The sequence below is a fragment of the Lasiosphaeria miniovina genome (genome assembly GCF_030549165.1).
Source record: "Lasiosphaeria miniovina strain SMH2392-1A chromosome Unknown B0T26scaffold_1, whole genome shotgun sequence".
NCBI classification, from domain to species: Eukaryota; Fungi; Ascomycota; class Sordariomycetes; order Sordariales; family Lasiosphaeriaceae; genus Lasiosphaeria; species Lasiosphaeria miniovina.
Window position 1 is genome coordinate 3208803 of NW_026848220.1, and position 20712 is coordinate 3229514.

General features: G+C 52.9%; 4 protein-coding genes across 4 annotated transcripts; 1 reads left to right on the plus strand and 3 right to left on the minus strand.

Moving 5' to 3' along the window:
• Positions 1–1655: 1655 nt before the first annotated feature.
• B0T26DRAFT_670213 (uncharacterized protein) lies at positions 1656–4652 on the minus strand (the record flags this gene model as incomplete). Its single annotated transcript, XM_060439154.1, has 2 exons — positions 1656–1700; positions 1779–4652. The coding sequence occupies 2 exons, from the start codon at positions 4650–4652 to the stop codon at positions 1656–1658; spliced, it is 2919 nt and encodes a 972-aa protein (XP_060302734.1).
• Positions 4653–5704: 1052 nt separating this feature from the next.
• B0T26DRAFT_686072 (uncharacterized protein) lies at positions 5705–10874 on the minus strand. The gene is made up of 2 exons (XM_060440889.1): positions 6610–10874; positions 5705–6512 (listed from the first exon to the last, which is right to left on the minus strand). The coding sequence occupies exons 1-2, from the start codon at positions 10497–10499 to the stop codon at positions 5852–5854; spliced, it is 4551 nt and encodes a 1516-aa protein (XP_060302735.1). The 5' UTR covers positions 10500–10874; the 3' UTR covers positions 5705–5851.
• Positions 10875–11882: 1008 nt separating this feature from the next.
• B0T26DRAFT_630944 (uncharacterized protein) lies at positions 11883–13238 on the minus strand (the record flags this gene model as incomplete). Its single annotated transcript, XM_060436297.1, has 2 exons — positions 11883–11933; positions 11988–13238. 2 exons carry the CDS (start codon positions 13236–13238, stop codon positions 11883–11885), a joined length of 1302 nt encoding a protein of 433 aa, XP_060302736.1.
• A 6275-nt stretch (positions 13239–19513) lies between these two features.
• On the plus strand, positions 19514–20696 carry B0T26DRAFT_40033 (uncharacterized protein). The gene is made up of 2 exons (XM_060434812.1): positions 19514–19830; positions 19907–20696. Exons 1-2 carry the CDS (start codon positions 19746–19748, stop codon positions 20491–20493), a joined length of 672 nt encoding a protein of 223 aa, XP_060302737.1. The 5' UTR covers positions 19514–19745; the 3' UTR covers positions 20494–20696.
• The last annotated feature ends 16 nt before the right edge of the window (positions 20697–20712 follow it).

Consider the following 20712-nt stretch of genomic DNA (forward strand, 5'->3'; position numbering starts at 1 on the left):
AAAGAAATACCTCCCCGTGTGTCTCACTAGACGGACCGGCTGGTTAGCCACCTGCCTGCCTGTCCCAGCTGCCTTTGCTTGCGAAGGCCATATTCCCGCGAAGAGATTTCTCTCTTCTTGTGGAAAGGCAAAAGGGAATTGTGGCGTGTTTTCATCCTCCTCGTACGTCGCTAAGTCTTTTTTTTCTTGCCCCAGAACTAGAGAAACTATTGCCCCAGGAGTGTGTATCATACCACGACCGTGGTGCGTGGGGCTACTTGCGTCTTTTCTCTACCTTCCTTCCTTTCCTCCCTTTCCTTCCATTTTCGGGCAAAAGTAGATCACAAGTAGAGATACATGGTGCTTTTATCACGGTGGTCGGTGAACGGTAAGAAATGGGGACGAATGAAGAAGAAAATTAGGCATGTTGGTTTAGTTCGTGTCACTTTGTATATACACACGCGCAACACACACCTTGCCTTGTTTCCCACGTCTGACAGTTTTCTGTTCTGGTTCTGGGCGAACCAGAGTTTGCTGTCTACGCGGAATTTACGCAGATTTCAGTGTTGAGATTACTCGTTTCTTCCGCAGCCTCGACATAACTCTTTGGATTCTGGAGACGGTCGCTTCCAATTTGTGAAGGGTTGTTACAATGGGACTGAGATTAGACACAATGGATGCAGTAAGTCGAGGGTATTAACATCGAACCAGGTGCAGGATTGTTCTCAAAAGAAGAAGAACATCTCTTGACTTTCAGTACAGTGCCGCCGTATTACATACATAGTCTAGCAATGTCATGGAAGTCGTTGCAACGCGGCCAAGCCCAGGATTCCTATTCTCACCTCACACCGTGCATGTTCATTTATTTATTACTTATCTCCGTTCAGGAGGTACTTCCACAGTGTGAAATATATTAAACCAGTGAAATGGCAGAAGCCCATGACCATACACACACTAGGAGAATCTCACTTACGCCAGGCATAGTCCCCCGACGACAAGATCACAGCACGTAACAGTCCAGAGCAGCCACGGACAAGAATATGAAGAGAACAATAACAATAGATAAGATAGGGAAACAGGCGGGGGTGTGAGAGCAGAGAACTAGAAAGACAAAGAGGCAGAGGCAAAGAGAAAACATAGCCCGCTAGGTCCGGATATCAGACGCTTTCCAAGGAAGACACCTACCCACCCATCCATCTCAAGGGGTAATTAGATCCCCCAGCCCCTCACCCGAGCACGAAAATCACCAAGATCACGATCATGCCATCATATAACAACATACCTACCTACTACTCTGAGTTACCCTCAAACCGAAGCCGTCCAATATCAAGTCAACCCAGTCGACTCACGCCTGTCCCGTAGATAGACATACCCCATACAACATACTTTATAAGCAATCACGACGACACAGCACACATCCCTCAAACATAGGATAGTAATTAGTATTCGCAAAATTCATTTCATATTCACAACTAGCAAGAGGCAAGCAAGAAAAAAAACAAAATTGTCTTCCTAGGATCTCTTATTCCCAGGCAAACCCTTCCCATACCTACAAAACCACCCACGCCGTTCTATACAAAAACCCCTTCTTCTTCTCCGTGTTCCCTCTGCAACTGCTTAGAGACCTCCATATCGTAGAAATGACTTTCTTTTAATAATGATATAAAAATAATCGATTACATTGGCGCCTTCCACCTCATATTGATTTGCTTTTTCCGGACCTGCAGAAGACAAAACTCGTTAGCCAAACAAATCTCTCTCAACATATCAATGTCTAGATGTTAGGTTAGGTCACTTACCATTGGCCCCAAGACGGTGACGCCGGCCGTGATGGCGAGGACGGTTCCGATCAGCGAGCCCTTGTTGAAGCCGTTGCCAAGAATGTCAAAGAGGAAGCTGGGCGCGACGCGCGTGCCAAACACATCTAGCCCGTAGGCTAGCACCAGGCTGGTGCTCTCGACGGTGGCGGGCGACGTGATGATGTTCTGGACGCCCAGCACGTCGCGCTCGTGCGAGATGACGATTTTGGGGTCGAACTCGATGACGGGTGTGTACCTGATCAGGCCCTCCTCGGCCTCGGCGGGGGTGGGATCGCGGCCGACGGGCCGGCGGGGCTCGAGGATCATGCGAGGGATGCCGATGATGCCGTGTGTCTCGGGCAGGTAGGCCAGGACCTGGCGCGAGCTGATTCCCTGCCTGGTCTGCGTGACCTGCAGCGCCGAGATGGGGCCGCCGAGGATGAACGACTGGGAGACGGCAGACGGGAGAACAACGCCAGTGGGTGTGTCGATAGGCCCCAGCGACGACGAGTAGGCCGCGTCGCCCAGCGGGCCGCGGTCGTTCGCCTCGTCGCTCTCGTAGAGATCAGACACCACAACCTGATACCCCTTGTAGGACTGCGCCGAGCCGTCCTTGAAGGTGTATTGGCCGAAGAAGGAACACACCAGCCAGTTCTCGGCCAAGGCGCACTCAATGTGCTTCCCGGTGTCGACTCCCTCGTGCTTTGATGAGAACAGGATCTGGCCCGAAACAGTGTCGAGTAGATACACAGTCAGGGTCGAGGCGCTGTCATCCGCCGCAGCGACCACAACAGTGTTGGGGTTGAGGTACTTATAACGAACGGTGCGGTCGCCCAAAACGCGGCCAATCGAGGCAACAACATCGTGAGATGGACGTGTCGCGACGCTAACAGCGCGCTTGCCACTGGGCAGCGAGAACTCCCAGGCAGTAGACCCATACGCGCTTGTTCCGTTGGCCACAAACACAACACCCTTTATCTCCCCCCCAAGACCCCGCGTGACGATAGTCTGCTTGGGGGTCTCGTTAGATGGAAGATCTCGGACGGTGCCGTCTAATCCCACTGTGATAAGCCGTGGGCCTGAAGACGTCTCGACGAGAGCCGCGCTCTGCGCAGCGAGCTCGGGGCCAGGTGGTTTTGAATCGATGATCTCGCCAGTCTCAGTTTTCAGGACCACGTGGTCGCTGTTTGAGCCGAGAACGACAATGCGGCCGGCATCTTCTTGGACTTGGATTCCTGTAACGTTCCATTTCGCGCCCTTGGAAATCTCAAAGGCCCTCTCACTCCAGATAATTCTGCCGCTGTTGCCAATATCAAGCCCATACAGCATCCCGCGCCTCGTGGCGAGGATTGCAAGCTTGTGAAAGCCGAAGCTGTCCCGAGCTAGCTTGCCGTCGGCCGAGGGGACGTCAGTGCCAAGGACACTGCTTATGAGCCGCGTGGGGATGCTGTTGAGGTAGGCAAGGAGATACTCCAGGTCGGCGATGTGGCGCTTGACTCGATGGATGTAAGCCGCTAGGGGGTTGCTGTGCGCCTCCTGCTCGAGGGACTTGGCGAGCTCCTCATTTTCAGGGATCTCTGTAAATGTTGCAGCCACGGCCCCCGTCATTCCTTCAGGACGGGTCCAGGCTAGAGCGCCATTGCGAATCAAGACCCAATCATCATTGGTTGTAATGGTTGCCGACCTAATCGCAAAACCGCCTTCAGTGCCAGCCTTCTTGACGACCTCGGAGACAGCATGAACGGCACTGGCCTTGGAGTCTTTGGTCTCCAGAGTCCAGCGTCTAAGGACGCCGTGCGAGGCTGACGAGAACAGGATGAGCTCGCGCCCTGTGACGCGCGTAAAGTAGACATTCGCGCCGCTCGAGCTCGTCGAGAACGCGCCGGGCCCGGGCAACAGGGGGAGCTCGTATGCCTTGGTTATGACGTTGGTCTTGAGATCAACATGGTAGACAGCGGCGCGATTCCCAGTGGCAGTCTTGCTGTGGACCAAAAAGTGGGGCTGAGACTGGACCAGATGGGGCGCGTGAATCTCGACAGACACGGTGCCGTCAGCCAGGGCAAAGTCCTGGCGGTTCTTAGTCCCCAGGACGTTGACGTGCAACTGGCGGTGCGAGGCGTCGGTCCAGGCGACGATGGGGGCTGCCGAGTTGGCGCCGACAAACATGACATCGTCCTTGCTATGGACATCGCCCTTGGTGCCGATGACGAGCTCGTCCAAGCGCTTGCCCGTTAGGGTATCGAGAACGGTGACCTTGAGGTTGTACGCGTCCGGGGTGCCCCGCAAGCTGATGACAAACACCTTGCCTACGTTGTTGCTAACCTGCAGGGGGATGTCCTTGGAGGTCTCTCCAAACTCCCACACGACGCTGCCGTCGTTTGCGTTGAGCCTCCGCAGCACGGTGGACCTGCCGTCCTCGTCGAACAGGGCCAGGACGTCCTTGCGCTCGTTCTCGGTCATCTCCATGACCTCCAAGTCCTTGACCTCGCCGCCAAAGTCGGTCCAGAACCTGTTCCTCCCGGTGATGGCGTCCCAGGCGTGGACCGACTGGCCGAGCGCACTGGCGACCCAGCCCTCGCCCTCGCCGGCGCGCGCAAAGCCGCCGCCCTCGGTAATGGTGCCATTGAGCAGCTGCCGCCACAGTACGGCGCCACTGCTGGGATTGACGGCGCCGAGGACGCCGACATCACTGAGGGTATAGAGGAGGCTGGCCTTTTCGTCGCGTCGGGGCCTGTGGAAGAAGGTGGTCTCTTGTTGGGGGACGCCGAGGAGCTCGTAGTGGTAGTCTATGTGGCCGACCTCATCTTTGAAGACGGCGCGCACAGCCGACGGCAGCGCAAGGAGGAGCAGGGCCGACAGCTGTGGTGGGAGCATTGTGAGAGAGCTTTGGGCTTGCGAGCGCAAACCAGAGGCGACTCTGTGCTGTTCTGGCGTACAATCAGTCGAGTCTCGAGGTGGGCGGCTTACGACAATGTGACGTCCATTCCCGAGCTCTGCGATGGGTCGACGCGAGGCAATCGAGCTCTGTCGCAATCTGCTAGCTGTTCGTGCGGCGTCTAAGCTCGGATGCGCTCTTGTCTGCAGCCCACAAAAATGGTACTCGCGAAGCTTTGCTGTGAGCCGGAAATTGGAGGTGATGCTGAAACAAGCCCGCCTGCTCGCTGCGCTGCTGGAGCTGGCACTGGCATTTGGATTTGGGGGTTGTGCTAGCCCATGCTCGTCATCCGTCTCTTGGCACCACACCACTCCACATCAAATAATGTCAATTGGGTGGAAGGTGACTAACTTTCTACACCAATGCTCTTCAGCACCAAAGGATAGGTAGCATCTATGCCGGTTTACTATTTGTGTAGTGATACAACAGGTATGGTATCTAGATGTAACATATAAACAAAATTCTTTTTCCTTCCATTGCCGATAGAGACAGTCTGGCCTCCACCAAGAAATAGGCCATGATTGTAATGCACGAATACTCTAGCTTTTGTAAACTCACAGTCAACGAGCGGAAGCCAAAAAGCAAGCAACTGACACAGAAAAACCCAACCAGTACAGTTTCCGTCTTTTATTGCCTTTTGTAAGCAACGCCATGCATGAAGCTGTGCAGTAAAACGTATGTACCAGGTTGAAAGCCAAGCAGCAACGCAGCAATCGCAATGTAGGTACTTCGTACTCATAGTACATAACGCGACAAAGTCGGGACAACTCAAAGCTCTCTCTCTCTCTCTCTCTCCCCATCAACGATAATAACAAGAATAACACAAGTTTATCGCGCCGCCTTGATTCCTTCCTTCACCTTCTCATATGCACAAAAGAAAGAATCCAAGGCCTATATAATTCGCCAAACAAGAAAGAGTTCCCTCCCGGTTTCGCTTGTAACTGTATTGTGTGGATAATTATATTTTGCTCCCTTTCATCCCGCCTGTGGCTTTTTTTTTTTTTTTTTTTTTTTACAAAAAGGATCCAACTAAATCTCCTTCCACACAAACGCGCGCATGTGCGCACCCAAACCGAAAAAGAAAAAAGAAAAAACCAAGAAAAAATAAGGCAAACGAAAGAAGTCATAATCCATAAGATCATACCTCCTCATCACTATCCTCTCCAAGCAGTTCGCCCTCGTCCTCGTCCACAATGTCGTAGTCCCCTTGGCCCCTAGCGAAGCTATCCCGCGTGGTAAACGTGCGGGTGCCGCCGCCTCCACCGAGGCGCGACCAGGTGCCGCGACCGGGCTTGGCCAAGCCGGCCTTCTCGGCGCCGGCGTGAAGTGCGCGCCAGACGCTGGCGGCGACAATCGGCAGGGCGGCGATAACGGCAACGACGGCGCTGATGGCGATGACGGGGTAGCGGACCCAAGGCTTGTCAGAGTCGAAGGCAGCCGCGCCGTGCTCGCCGAGACGAATCTGGCCAAAATTGCCGCTCCAGTTGCGCCAAACATACCAGCCGGCCGCCGCCGCGATACCGACGGGGATGATAACGGCCAGGAAAATCACCAGGCCCGACGTCGCGTGCTTGCGCTCGAACTCGTCTTCGTGGTTCTTGCACGCGTGTGACGGTGACCACGTGTCCAAAGCCTTGTCGCCCGCCGTGCAAGTCGTCAGCGGGATCCTCCGGAAGCCCGTCGGCTCGTGATACTCGATCTCGTCCGGGTGCTCGCTGCACCAGATCTGGGGGTCTTGGGGCGTGAGTCCATCGACAAGTTTGCATTGACCAGAGGGGTGGAGTTCATAGTTGTAGTCGCTGTAAGCCCATGGTTGTCAGATCAGGAATTTATTCTCAAGATATCATAAAAGCGGATGACGCAATGATAAGCGGAGATAAAACAGGGTTAACCAACCATTCATAGTCCTCTCTGACGCACTTGCAGGTCTCGTTGGCATAGAGCTGCTGCAACGTGAAGTCGTTGAAGCACTTCCTCCCGGGCTTCTTGCGGAGATAGATGGATTTGTGACCAAACAAGCACCCATTCTTTGTGTTGGGGTGCTCAGGCCACCAGAGGTTATAGTCAGACTTGCCGTCGTCGTCTTGGTCATGCTTGCAGACTCGGTCGGTAAAGCCTTCAAAGTTCAGATTCAGAGCAACAAGCTTGTCGCCTTCACTGCCCCATAGGAGGAAGTTGCGCGAGTTGCCAGTCCGCAGAGTCGTGACGTCGTGGGTCGCGATCTTTTTATCCGTAAATTTATGTGGTTGCCAAGTAGCACCCTGGTCCAACGAAAAGTAGACCGTGTCAATCGGCTTGTTAGCCGCTGCTAGGACAATGACGGAGCCGTGGTCGCCCAAAGCCCAGAGCCACCGTCCTTTCTTCACTCGCTTCCACGATATGCCGGCGTCCACGGTCAGGAAGGTGTCCATGTCTTTGCTGGAGCCCAAAAAATCGCCAACGGTTCCCCATGCAAACATGATCCCCACAGCACCCTCGGATGAGAAGGCTTGGCTGCGAGACGTGCGATCTGAATACCCGTGGAGGTGCAGTGCACATTTCTCGTCACCCTCGTTAGACTCGCACGAGAAGCTGCCAAACTCGTCGTCCTTGGGAGGAGGCAGAAACGACCACTGGGATCCATCATTGTGTGTGATCTTGGTTTGCAGCTTCTTGGAGGCGCTCTTCTCGTCCGGGTTTACCACCACGTTCACCACCGAAACGCCTTCCAGCCCTTGCATCTTTTCAAAATCGACATAGTAATAGTCGTTGCAGTTGACATTCTTTATGCTCAGCACATATGACGTTCCGTTGGAATTGCTCTTGAGGATGGTACCAAGCCTGCGACCTTCGGCGGTCTCGGTTGCGACGAACAGATTGACAGCGTGGGTTGAGCTATCCAGGACCGTATATGCGTGTTGGTGGGGCACGTCAAATCCCAGGGGGAAACGGGCCTCTGCAAAGTCTTTTCCGTTCAGACTGGCGAGGGCCTGCATCGTACCCTTGCCCGGCTCCTCTCTGGCCACGACGATGAATTCGGCCGTCGTCGCAAAATCCTTGATGTTCGTGGCAACCGTTTCTTCTTCCTCTCTCCAGGTGCTGGTCACGAGAATCCACGGGTTGTCCTTGGCTTTCACCACTTCCTTCTCGAGTTTCTGGCAGATGATCTGCTTGGGGTCGCGGCCCTTGTATCGGTAGGAACTTGACCCTGTGAATTCGCAGCGTCTGACATACTCAGCAACCAGCTTCCATTCGTGTCCACGATCGTCGGAGATATATGCAGCTCGATAACATTCATCTTTGTCGCACTCTTTTCCCATCCATATCAACCAATCTTTGTGGTCTGGGTGAAAAGAAAGTTGAGGTTGACGCGACTGGTCGTCTGGCACAACTGGCACATTGAACTCGTGAAAGGTGGCTCCTCCGTTGGCGGTATAAAGGGATTTCTTCGTCTTTGTCAAGAAAAACACCATGTCCTTGTAGTATGGATGAGGCACAATTCTCCAGATGTTTTCGCCGTCGAGTGATTTGGGCTTTTCCCATGATTTGCCATGGTCTTGGGAAACATAAACCGGTCCCGGTTTAGTCTCGCTCCTTGGCCGCATAATCACAGTCTCTTTCTTATTCTGGCTAGTTTCGCCTTGATCGATGTAGTGCTTCTCGAAGAAAATCCATCCCTCGAACTTTTCTTCGTGCTGTGTAACTTTATCGGTAGCCGGAGGGGTAGACGGCGCACCGATCGCGTCGGAGCACTTCCTCTCCACCTCCTTGAATTTCTCGTCCGTATCCTTTGTGGGATTGCACGTGTTCCCGGGTATCTTCCGGTATCCCGAGGTGCCCTTAAAGGTGGCGTCCGGTTTGTCTGAGGGGCAAGCTCCGTCTGGGGCGACTATGGGACCCCTGGGGGTGCATTTCCCGTCTTCGTCCCTCACAAAGTTGTAGTCACATTCATAGTCCAGTTCAGTGCAGTCGCAGTTCTTCATCTCCATAAAGGCGTGTTTGAACTCTTGCTTTAGGAAGCACTCGGCCTTCTTCTTGCGCCGACGGAAGCTTTGTGTATGGCCCATGAGACAGGTCGGTTTCCCATCATCATCAACCCTCGCATGCCACTCTTCCAAGTCATCCTCCTTGCAGGTAGCCTCGTGGAGACCATCAAAGTCGATGGAGATAACCTGCCAACGCGAGTCAGGGGACTCGCCAATGAGTAGGAACTTGAGGCTGGACGAGTCTTGGGTGGTTGTGAGAATGTATGGAAGAATCTTCATGTCATTCGGCAAAGGCTCGTGCTCCCAGATGACGCCATGGTCGAGGGAGTAGCTAATTTCGCCGACAGTGGCAGTTTCCTCCGAGTCCTGCACAGCAACTAAAATAGACCCTTGATCGCCGAACTCATATTTGTGCGGCTTGTCCCTGGCTTCGATCCAGGTCTTGCCGGCATCGTCGGAAACGTAGAGCCTGCCATCTTTCCAGTAGTCTTTCAGATATTCACCCGTGTTTCCGACGCCCATGACCAAGCCAGGTGCCGGGCTGGAGAAGACGCGGCCCACGTTTTCAAGTTCCGTGTACGAGTGGAGATGGATTCGTTTGCCCTTGTCGTCTTTGACAGACTCAAAGGTCCTGCCATCATCAAACGTTATCTCGGAGATGACCTTTTTCCCAAGGCTCGCCTGTTTCTCGACATTTTTCCAATTGTCAACCTTGTTGACCATGAAGATGCCCTGGATGTCGGCTATCTTCTCAAAGTCGACATTACCCATGTGGTTGCGGTTGGTGTGCTCGACGTTTTCGGTGAAGAAAGTTCCGTTTGAATTACTGGTAAAGATAACGCCCATCGAGTTTGGCGGGGGAGTGGTCATGACATCGATCTGCAGGCTGTAGTTGGTGCTCTCGAGCACCGTGTATGCCTCCTGGAGAAGCCTGTGATCGTGGCTATCGTAAGGGGCAGGGAACATGGCGCGGTGCCATTTCTTGGTGTCGTCCGAGACGAAGAGGGCCATTTCGTCCGTGTTCTTTGATGCCGTGGCCACCAGCAGGTACTTTTTGATGGCGGCGACGTTGACGATGCCGCGAACCGCTTTGTCCATGTCCAGGTTAGGCTCGAACTCTTGAGTTTCTTTGGTGCGGCTGTCGCTCTTGAAGAAGTCGTCGGACACGACTAGTCGTTGGTCTGTGTAGTGGGCAAATGGATCACGCGCGATGCACAGGATGCGGTCGCGGTCGAGGTCGGCATCGCCCGTAGAGAACAGGTCCGACGACTTAGCCCACCAACAGCCCGAGGTATCCGGGCGCAGGGGCTTGGCTGTCGTCTTGAAGTCATCTGTGGTGTAGGATGAGGCATCGAAGCAGTCGAAGCCGTTGCAGATCTCGCCGTTGAAGATGATACGATCGGGGTCGGAAGCATGGAACTGCAGGAGGTCGGCAGAGGGCCACAGCGGAAAGTACGCCAATGAATTGAACTTTGTCCATGTTTTGCCACGGTCGTGGGTGCGCCAGTGCACGTTGCCATCGGTGATAATGTAAGCGCGGGCCGGGTCGTATGGGTGTGTGTAGAGCTTCCGGGCCTCGCCGTCGGGGACAGCATCGACGCGCTTCCAGGTCCCGCCGGCATTTATCGATATATAGATGTTCTTGGCCCTGGAATCGCGGAACAGCACGACATTGGAGCCGGGCAGATAGTTGAGGTTCCGTGGCTGGCTGTCGAAGGCCCTCACCTCGAACGTGGGACGGTCTTTCTTGGCCGCGAGGGGCGTCGCGACAAGGGCAATGGCAAGCAAGGCCGCCGCCTGGATAGCACCCCTTAACCTCATGGTTGGCGGGACGGCAACCTAGCCGTCATTAAGAAGCGTTCGTGAGAGATTGGAGAAGGGTGTTCGGGACGAGGTCGTGTCGAAGCAGGCCTCCTGGTGGGTGTGTTGTTTCGGCTGGTACGACGGTTGTCGATGCTCGTTAATGCGCAAGGCTAAGGCAAGCTGCAACGTTTGTCGTTGGCGCCTCTTTTCTTGGTGTATTCGTACCGTAATGATCTTCTCAACTGTAGGGATGTTCGATGGGGTCCAAGAAAGCGTGAATCGAAGTCGGAAACAGGAAAATGGCACGTCAATCGATGATGGCTGACTTGACTTGCAAGATAGATAATAAGATAATAAGCCGTAAGTTGTCTTCTTCGTCTCCTTGAATCGGCGCTGCGCAATGCTGACGCACCAGCCCGCCAATAGGCAGCAGGCTGGCTACTACCTATCTGCTGCACTCAAGAGGTGGCTGAGCCTTGCCGGGCTGTAATGCGCCACATCTCCCTTCCAGTGTCCGTCGGAACCCCTAAACAAGTATCCAAAAGAACTTGAAGCGTGCCTGAAAGGAGCGTATTATAAACCTTTACTAAGAGATATAGTACCTATCTACAGGATACTGTAGGCGAGCAATTAGATCAACGCCACAGAAACAGCACCTTTTTAAGGATGCTAACCGGGCAAACTTTACGTCCCGCTACCTACGCCGTAGCAGCGCGCCCAGAACTAAGATGGAAACACCGCTGCACTGATGATGTTTTTATGGGCTGTACACATACGTAGTAAGAGGCTACTGTCTGATTCCGTCGTCTTGTTAAATGAATACGCATTTCGAGAATCAAACTCTGACACAATTGCCCCGGCTAAACAACCGCTCGGCAAAGGTTCTCTTCTCGAAGGCCAGATATGCAGCGATCAGGGCAGAGTACATACATACCTCAAAAACAGAACCTTACGAAACAGTGAATAGGGACCTGGGGATTACCAGCCGGCTTGCGATCATTGTCACACACAGAAAGGGAAATGAAGATATGTATATATAAAAAAGTGAAATCCCCTCCAGAGTTGATAACCAACAAAAAGATGCAGACGAGACTGTGCCGCCAGCTCAAAGTCCTTCCTCGGACTGGGCCGCCGAAGCTTTGGAGCGAGCAACCTAATGCGAAGTCAAAAGCGGCCACCCTCGCACCCTACTGGGTCCGAGCCGCTTGAAGGGCGGATAAAGCACCAGTACCCCCCTCTCCCCAAGCAAAATAGCAGCTATGCACATTCAACATTAAAATACGATTCAAATTTCATCTCTCCTACTGCCACAGGAATTGAGAGATTCTGACGAGACAGCGGGCACTCCAAAAACGTCACTTCAAAAAGCCCTTCGAGCGCATCCTTTCTCCAGCTTACGCTTTACGCATCGCTAAAGACAATGATGGCTGTCTTGCCCGACTGGAGACCGACCTATTGCGTCTGTTAGCCACTGCATCTGTTACCAAAATCGAAGGTCTAACATACCGTGCAACCATCAGGCATGACCCCATTCTCGCCATAGTACTGCCCGCCCTTCAAAGCGCACTTGCCCGAAATATCACCAGTTATCTCAATGTTGAAGTCGAGAAGGGCCGTGGTAGTCGGCTTGTTCGGGAATAGCGAGATAAATGTGATCCCTTCGGCATTTTGGCCGACACCAATATTGGTGGGCGCCCAATTTCCAGCACTTGTGGGGAACTGCGAGCTTGTCCATGTGCAGGCTTGCTCAACCGCGACGTTCAGGTTGTTGACATAGTACTGAGCTGTTGTGTACTTGCCGTCCCATTGATAGTACGTCAACGAATTAGGGTTCGTAAGGGGATACTTTCCACCGGGCTGAGTGACGAGGGGAATCGCCATTCCCTCGTTGCCAGGGTAGTCGGTGCGGCAAACACACGAAACACCAGACAACTTATTTTGGACATATACGCCGCCAGCGCCCGGCTCGCAAATCTTCGGGTGTTCGGGCCTGGTCAACTCCAGCTTCCCCTTTTCGTTGCACCAAACACCACCGACGGACTGGCCAGTAACGCCTTGCGAGGTCTCGGGCCATTGCGACTTCTGGTAGCCCGGGGGGCATGCGTACGAGCACAGCGTCTTCTCCCCGCATCCGCCCGAGGTGGGCGAATGGATGTTGTTCACCTTGACGCCAGGGATCAGGTCGCCAAACTGGGCAAGTGTTGTCCACCCGTCTGTTCCTTCCCAGTCGACCGGGATGGCACCATACGCGGCTACAGACTCGAAATCACAGCTAAGTTCGCCGCTCGGGAAATCCACATCAATGCCGGCGGGGGGAGCAGCGGGGCTCGGGGTTGCAGCAGCTGATGATGATGAGGTGGTTGGTGGTGTCGGCGGTGCAGACGACGTGGTGGGCTCAGCGCTCGTCGAGGAGCTGGTCTTTTGCTCGAAGAACTGAGCTCCCTTGGCGGTGCTGGCCGACACAGTCGACACGGCCGGGGGGGGAGCACTGAAAGAAGGCGTCGACGTGCCCATGACAAGATAGAAGCCATCCTCGATGCCCTTCTTCGCCTCCTCAGCATCGACCTCTTGTCCCTCCAGGACGTACTTGGTTTCCACAGCCGGCACAACTTCTGTCACTACTACAGTTCCATCACGTTTCTCAACGCCCGAAACGCCATGCTTGACATGACGATGACGGTGGCCGTGACCGTGCGCTTGAGCGACGGTAGCAACGGCAACGACTGCCGCCACAGCTGTACGGACAATTCCCTTCATTTTTCTTGACAGCAGCGTACACTCGAGTTGATTCTATGCGGGATGCGGACGGCCTCGAGACGATGGGGAGTAATACAGTTGCGTATGGTATCGACGACGATGATCGTTAACTAGTTAGCAGATATCTGTCAGTCTCTACGCACGGTAAATCGACAAGAGTAAATCCCGCACGGGAGCTAGCGAAGCCTCGGGGCGAAAGCTTCAATCTCAAAAAGGTGCACGCAGTCAAGCAAGCAGCTCTCTACATGCCAAGGCGGTGCAGAGGTTCGAGTGGGAACTGACCTCTTGATGGATGAAAATAGGTGGGTTCCAGGACTGATCGCTTTCGGGTCTGGTGAGTGTGGTCGGTCGAGATAAGGACTGTTGTTCGCCGTGTTCTGTTCCAAAGGAATGTGGTAGAGAGCCAGCGACTCTCTGTTGGATGGAAATGCCGTTGCAAAGGAGTGAGCCGGCAAGAGATGGAAAACGAGCGGTCAACAGTTCAAAATGATTGATGAACTGAAGGTGTCGCAAGTCTCCCAGAGGTTGAGAGGTTTGCGTTGACGAACGAGTGTCGGGCCAGAGGCAGCGGCGGCGCGACAAAACAAATCCGGAGGAAAGTAATCGAAATGAGCCCCAGCCCAAGCGGTGCTAGCCCACAGCCAGCCCAAGGGGCCGTGGAGTCTGGGCCAAGGTGGGATCCCCTTTCTTGGCGAGATTACACTCAGCGCGGGAAGGGGTTAAAAACCTGCAAATTGTGGGAAGGCGCCACTGCTCCTGCAGGTACCGCTGTCGCTCGTCCATCGCTGACAGGGGTGAGCACGCCACGGTACTGAAGCGCGTCCCCTTTGAGAAAGGAAACGACTCGTCTCGTCACAATCGTGCGCACTCACCTATCGCCACATTACTGAACGCACATCGACTGTCTCACACTTGAGAGTGTTTGAGTTGCGATGGTAATTAAGCGACTCAGTGAGCTCTTGACACCGAAGTTCCGGTATTGAGGAGTCCTATGGCAAAACCTTAGCAACAAGACTCACGATACGAATGATCCACGGGCTGGACTCTTCAGCGTCCTGGGCGCCCAGCGCCTAGGCTTGGCTGCCAATCTGCTGCTGGCAAGTTTCATCGGTTGCCTGTATCCCACGGAGCACGAATACATGCGCCACCCAAATTGCGTAGCAAGTGAGCTCTGGCACTGTGATCGTCTGTCACCAACTACAATGAATGCTCAGTTGGAAATGACGACGAAATTGAAGACATTGGACAAGCTACAACAATTCTACCAGTACTTCATAAGGGCTTGGCACTCCTCTTGCTTCCCCAGACTCAGAGTCCTGTGTAGTCCTGTGTAGTCCTGGGTACCATTGGATTGGACCGTGGTGGTTGCAATGGTTCGCTCGACAGCGCTTGGGGATATTCCCGTAATTACACCCCGCTCCGTGACGAAGAGAAAGTGCGCGTACAAAAGATTCTTGCCTCTTTCCATCCTGCAATCTGAGGTCGGTACCTGACTAAACCGTTTGTAGACTAGCCCACTGCGAGACAGTTTCTGTTTCTCGAGCTTTGATCGCTGCTTGGTATTTGCGAGCCTATCTATGTATCTCGCACGCGCCCCCTTTGGATTTGGTAGTGTTCTTCCTGTGGCGAAGCAGAAATCCTCGAGCCGAAGGCGTCGAGCGCACAGAAGGTTTTAACGTTAAAACAACTCTTGGGTCCGGCCCTTTTTTTGCCCGAGTAGCTAGCCATCTGGCGAACGTTGAACGGTAAACGGACAGCGGCGTGACGTTCTGGCGGCGCAGGAGCGTTGGGAACATGGAGCTTACTATGACGACGCGCTCAGCGGTGTCTCCAATTGATGGCGTGGCCCCCTCCGACAAGTCACTGCTAGCTCAAGGATCATCTCCGGCACATGGGTTTGTTCCTGCGTGATGCATGCGTAAACATTTCTCTTGACTTCGGTCGTGGCCCGCCCGTCTGTCGATCTGCTCTCACTACCCACTTCCTCTCCGCCTTCGCTTGGAATGCTTCTGTGCAGATGCTGAGACTCTGGAAAACGAAACAACAGCATTCTGCCTGAAGTGTGCGACGGGAGATTTGCAACACGCCGCCATGGCACCAGACCAATGAGCTGTAGAGCTCGGCGAAGCGCTGGCCCTATGGTGTGGCTCAGATCTTGGATAGATGATGGCCAATTGATCCAAGATGAGGCCGAATATCACGCCTGTTTTTTTCAGCGTTCTGCTTAAGTTCCATCCCTATATATTCCCTCCATAAAACACAAGACACGGTATTACTACAGTGTTTGGATAGGTGCTGCTTGGGCAGGCCTTGTCAAGACGTCTGAACGCAAGATATCTCGCCGGTAATTGTTATTCGCCTAGCTACCGTGCCTTACCTGCTAGCGGTGTTTATTATCTATTTGGCAGTGAGAAGATACCATACCTAGGAGGATACCATGGTTACAGGGTAGGTACACGCCTGCTTGCTATCGATCAACATCCATCTCGGCCTGTATTCCTGGAAGCACCACCAGCACTTAGGACAGTGACGAAAAGAGTCGGTCTCCTAATTACCTTGCCTACCTTGAGACCATATCATGTTTCGTTACCAGCACAGAGCCTCCGCTCAGCAGTAATAGCTCAAACCACTAGCAAATGTCCGCAGCATGGGACTAGTCGAGGTTGGGCCTTAAGGGAACATATGCCACTTTGTCGGCGACACCGCTTACGGTGTCTAGACATGGCAACAACCCTCCTATTTCTTGACTCAAGCGGCTAAGGTACCTTGGGTATGCTGTATGCCCCACAGCCTTGACCGAAAGCCCTGGAACAAAGGAATAAGAACTAATTCGCTGGCTTCGTGTAGCAATACCATTGAGTTCTTGTGTAGACCTGTTCTCCACGCGTCACGGCAAGTAAGACTCGCCCAACAGATCTGCAGGGGCCCGCGCAGGACAATATATGGCCTTCGCCGCTTTTTTCCTGACGTAGGATGGCAGGCTACGGCAAGCGGTGCCGTGTTGGCTCGATAGTCGTACGTAGCTCGGCCTGCTTGAAAGCCGTCCTTGTGTGGCAAACTCCATGCTCGGCAGGCCTGCTCTCAGCCAGTACTGTGCGTTGTGTCCTCCACTGCCGGCCGACGGCAGCTGGCCATGTTCGTCGAGTTCTCGCCAAGTGCAGCGCTGCCCGAGTGCCACATGGCTCGGTCCGACGTGGTGCAAAGCCTCGCGCCTGTGCAGGCTGAGGAATATCGCCAAGCGATTGGTGTTGGGTACGGAGAAAACTCTGTTGTGCCATGCGGGTCCGATCGACAGATTTTCGGTGGATCGACATCTATAGTTCGATACTGTACAACACCGTCGGCTTCTAGGAATGCCTTGTCGGCGTCCTTCAGGGTTCAGGCTGGGAAGGGTCACGCATCGAAGAAAATAGTTATAGCTTGAGAATTGCATAATTCAGCAACTGCCTCAGGCCCCAGCTGGGTTTGAACCTCAGCGGACCGCGCAATTCCTCGGCCACTCTAGAACGCTCAGTAACTCGAGCGGGTTTAGAAGGACGATAGTTTAAGTAACACAATACAGTGTGACTAGGGGCGGCTGTGGTATTAAGAGAGGCCCCAGCATGTCTTTTGCTCGATGCTGTTTACTTGGACGAGCCCCAAAGCAAGCTGTTTCTGACAAAAGTTGCCCCTGAACACAAATCCCCAGTATTTACCTCCCAGGAGCGTCACATACCATGACCCTCAGAGCCAACCACAGATTAGATCCTAACATGACTGTGTGTTGCTGCATGATACTTCTAGTCATCCAGCTACCTTTTCCACTTGTTCCATAGACCTCGCCTTGCTGTAACAGTCGCTTCTTGCCTTGCTCTCGAGTTACGTTTTGTAAGCCATAATAATCGACTTCTAGTTTGTCGATGGTGAATTTTGAGACTACAGTATAGCTAGAGAAGATAAGTCCAAGTTACCGGAACCATTGGTACTCGATCTGGCCCTGGACATGGCCTTAAATCTGCGCCAACTTCGTCTTTCTCTGTTTGCCATTGTGGTCCTGCGTGTATCTGGACAATGGAAACACAGTTGAGCAAACCGACTCTGTCGTTGCTGTTCAATTGTTTGACTTTTGTTGCACTGCGGCAAATTCTCATTTGTGTTCACCTTCAGTGTGTGCGTGGTGACGGGTATAGGCCATTTCATTTTTGTGACAAATCTACCTATAGAAGTCACTCCTTGAGCAGACAAAACAAAATATAGCTCAGCATGAAATAAGACATCGCCTGCTTGTGGCAACAACACACCCTCTTGCAGAACTGAAGGCAAACAGACAATCTCGGTATATGACCTGACGGGGTAAGATATCTAACAAGCTCCTGCCGTCTTCTTCAAATCGGTGAAAGGCAGGGCAACTTCGGAAATTCTACGAAGCCATAGAGTACCACCGCCATAGGTAAGTATGCCACCACCATTCCACGGTAAGTTGTTCAATGCCACTGGTATCTCTAACGTCGAAATTAGGGGTTTCAGCTTGACCTCCCCTCTTCCGGGTCCGATTCTATCTGCTGAATCATACCTCAGAGTCAAAGGCTGAGGCCATGATAGTGGATAGAAACAGCTTTACAACTAATACGGAAGAAAAACACACTAACTTTAACTTCTCTCTGTGGCCTCCGTCACTGTGGTATTTTCGACTGATATTAGTTGCTGGAGCTTTTTTCTCCATTACAATGATCCAATTCAACCTTTGGCTTTCGAGAAAGTTGCGTTCGTTACCTACCTACCTATTAGCACCTGTTAGCTTTGGTTATTTTGTCAAATTTTTGGAGTCAAATGCTTCTTGTTGGCCTCTCTTCTAGGTTTAAACATGTCAAGCCTCAACATAATTATTGGTTGTTCTGTAATATTTGGACAAGAGATTGTACAAGACTGTCCTGGTCACAGCACTGCCACGGTTAACCTGGATTAAGCTTGTGTAATAAAAAGAAAACATGATCTTAGGCCATCAGAATCACGAAGCGTCACAAAAGTTTGACCATCAAACAGAGTTATGGGAAGTCATTTTGTTATAGGAAACCCCGTTTTCCAATTCGTGTGTAAAGTGTAACCCTCTAACTTTGGCTATGGTCCAATTGGGAAAGTTACGGGGAACAGGCGACCGGTCCATCACATTTCACGAGCTAAAGAAACCGTTTGCTTGTCTCATGTTCAGATTTGGGAGAGGTACAAACCGTTGGAGCGAATCGGATGGCCCGGTATGTGTGAGTGGAGAGGAGACTCGAGAGGACTGAGCGCCATCATGACAAGTAATGATTTCCACAGGGGTTCCAACGCTCGGATGTGCAGCAGTCCAACGGGCGTGAGCAATACCAGTGGAATAACTAGTAGGAAAACCAGGTCCATGCATTTTCAGTGACGCATGTTATTCCGTAAGCCAGCTGTCCCGGCACATGGGTCTTCGGCGGTCCGTCTCAATGCTTCGGACGACGAAGATCTTCATTATGCGAGGTTTAGCGCATGAGAGAGGCTCTCCAAGCTCAAGCAGGCACTTACGTACCTAAGCTGCTCATGGGCTGAAGGCGTCTTTGGGCTGAAGCGCACCTCTGGCTACCGGTACTCTGAACATCTTATACGTACAGTCCATACTTAGATCGTCATTGGCGCGGTATCTGGAGAGAATAAAGACCACGGCAATGAAATCGGCCAAAAGCCTTCCAGGCATTTCGAGGAGAGAGAGAGGCCTCTGGGGTTTTATACGAGAGGCAGCAAGAGCTACCGCCTCCCGAAAAACCGGTGGGATAAACCGCAAAGAATGAGACATGGGAGGCCTTTCGTATCTTACGAAAGTTCCGTACTGAAAACCTCAAGAGAATGGACTGTTGTAAGGGGTCGTTATTCGTTCTCGACGATCATCAGGGCTCTTGGCATGACGCTGTTCAGTCCTCACCTGTTCCTCTTATTAGCTGCAAGTGTGGTGCGGCTGAAGCAAAGCGCCACTTCCCGAGGTCGTGTTGTGCCGTCGACTGTCGAGGAACGAAGACATCCGTTAAAAACAGACATCCGTTAATAACAGACTTCTTCAGCCTACCATCCCATGGTCTAAAGCTGACGTGGGCGGGCTGAAGAAGGCAAGGTTCCCCGCTAGATTCTGATAGTAGCCAGTGGTTGATAACAGCAGCTAATCCATAAGTGTCCACGAGTACCAAGTACACAGAGTGCCAGAGAGGATGAAGCCGGGCACAGCCACTTTAATAAAGCCGTTTAGGGAATTTCCCCTGGTCGCCCAAGCTCGTCATTGTCCGGGCCGCGCGCTTGCTTCTTCAGCAGGTGGACACGCCTTACACGCCGACCACCAGCATGCCAGATATTTGAGCCTGAACACGGGCTGTTTGGTTCAATTTATGATTTCCTTGAAATATACTACTTACAAGCAAGGCCAGGCAGGAAACGATGCAGAAGAAACAGCGCAGTTTGTCGGCAGATTGAGCAATCCAAGCTGATGGCGCAGGTTGCCATCGCAAGTGTAAGTGTATGAAGTACGTGTATCGAAGAAGGGTCAGAAAATGGTCCGGCGGCGCATTGAATGATTGTGCATCTGCGCCTCACACAATGTATCGTAAGCCAGCTCGAACAGTGATTGCGGAGCGAAGTCGCAGATGCGCGGACCAAGCAAACGAGGCTAACCCGAACAGAGAGCTCTCCTCTGAAATCGAAGAACAAAAAAGCACCCAACCCACGTTCAGCTCATCCTGTACAAGGCGAAGTCCAGCGACATGGCTGCGATGAAATCGGATTGGATGGCGGTTTGATACGCACACGGGCTTGTTTTATTTCCAAGCATTGCTGTCCGAATCAATCGCGTCACAACTTGAACCGAGGGTTAAGTTGCGGCGGAATCTCGAGAGTGGTTGATGATGGAGTGTGCGTGGGTCAAACTAGAGTCAGCCTTTCACAGGCCGAGTGGCTTGGGTCTTTCGCTACTTGGGTGCTGGAGAGGGGCGGATGCAGGACAAGAGAGGCTGGAGGACAGTGGGGACCCGTGAGAGGCCAAAAGTCACCGCCGCTTTTTACTGGCTGTCGGGCTTTGTTCAACCGTCGTCGGCGATCTGGCAGCTGCGAGCCAGCCCACGCACAGCCCATTTCCCTCTTGAACAGCGCGCCCGCCACTAGCAGTGGCAAGGATCCTCCCCCCAGTCACAGCCTCCCCGTCTTCCACACCCTTGCCTGCGTGAGCCTCTTTCTCTCTCTCTTCGAGGCCACACCAGATTTCCAGCCGTGAGAGCAGCTCACCCTCCTGCACGCATGAATACAGGGTCAGCAATTAGACGAAAAACTTATTCTCTTCAGAAAGACAGCTGGCCGCGTTCCCGGATAAACTGCAATAAAATTGCGTAAGGCGCTTTACTTCTTTTTAGAACCTGGTTTCCACTGTTTTTGTTTTCTGCGCCCCGCGGCCTCTGCGTTGGCATACCTACCTATCCGCCCGCCCACCTGGCTG

Bases quoted from the DNA above. Each gene is read 5' to 3' on its own strand.
- B0T26DRAFT_40033 (XM_060434812.1), top strand. From the start codon at position 19,746: ATGAAGTACGTGTATCGAAGAAGGGTCAGAAAATGGTCCGGCGGCGCA. The intron at 19,831-19,906 runs GTAAGCCAGCTC...TAACCCGAACAG, and splicing joins TGCGCCTCACACAATGTATC to AGAGCTCTCCTCTGAAATCG.
- B0T26DRAFT_686072 (XM_060440889.1), bottom strand. From the start codon at position 10,499: ATGAGGTTAAGGGGTGCTATCCAGGCGGCGGCCTTGCTTGCCATTGCC. The intron at 6,513-6,609 runs GTTGGTTAACCC...ATGGGCTTACAG, and splicing joins GTCAGAGAGGACTATGAATG to CGACTACAACTATGAACTCC.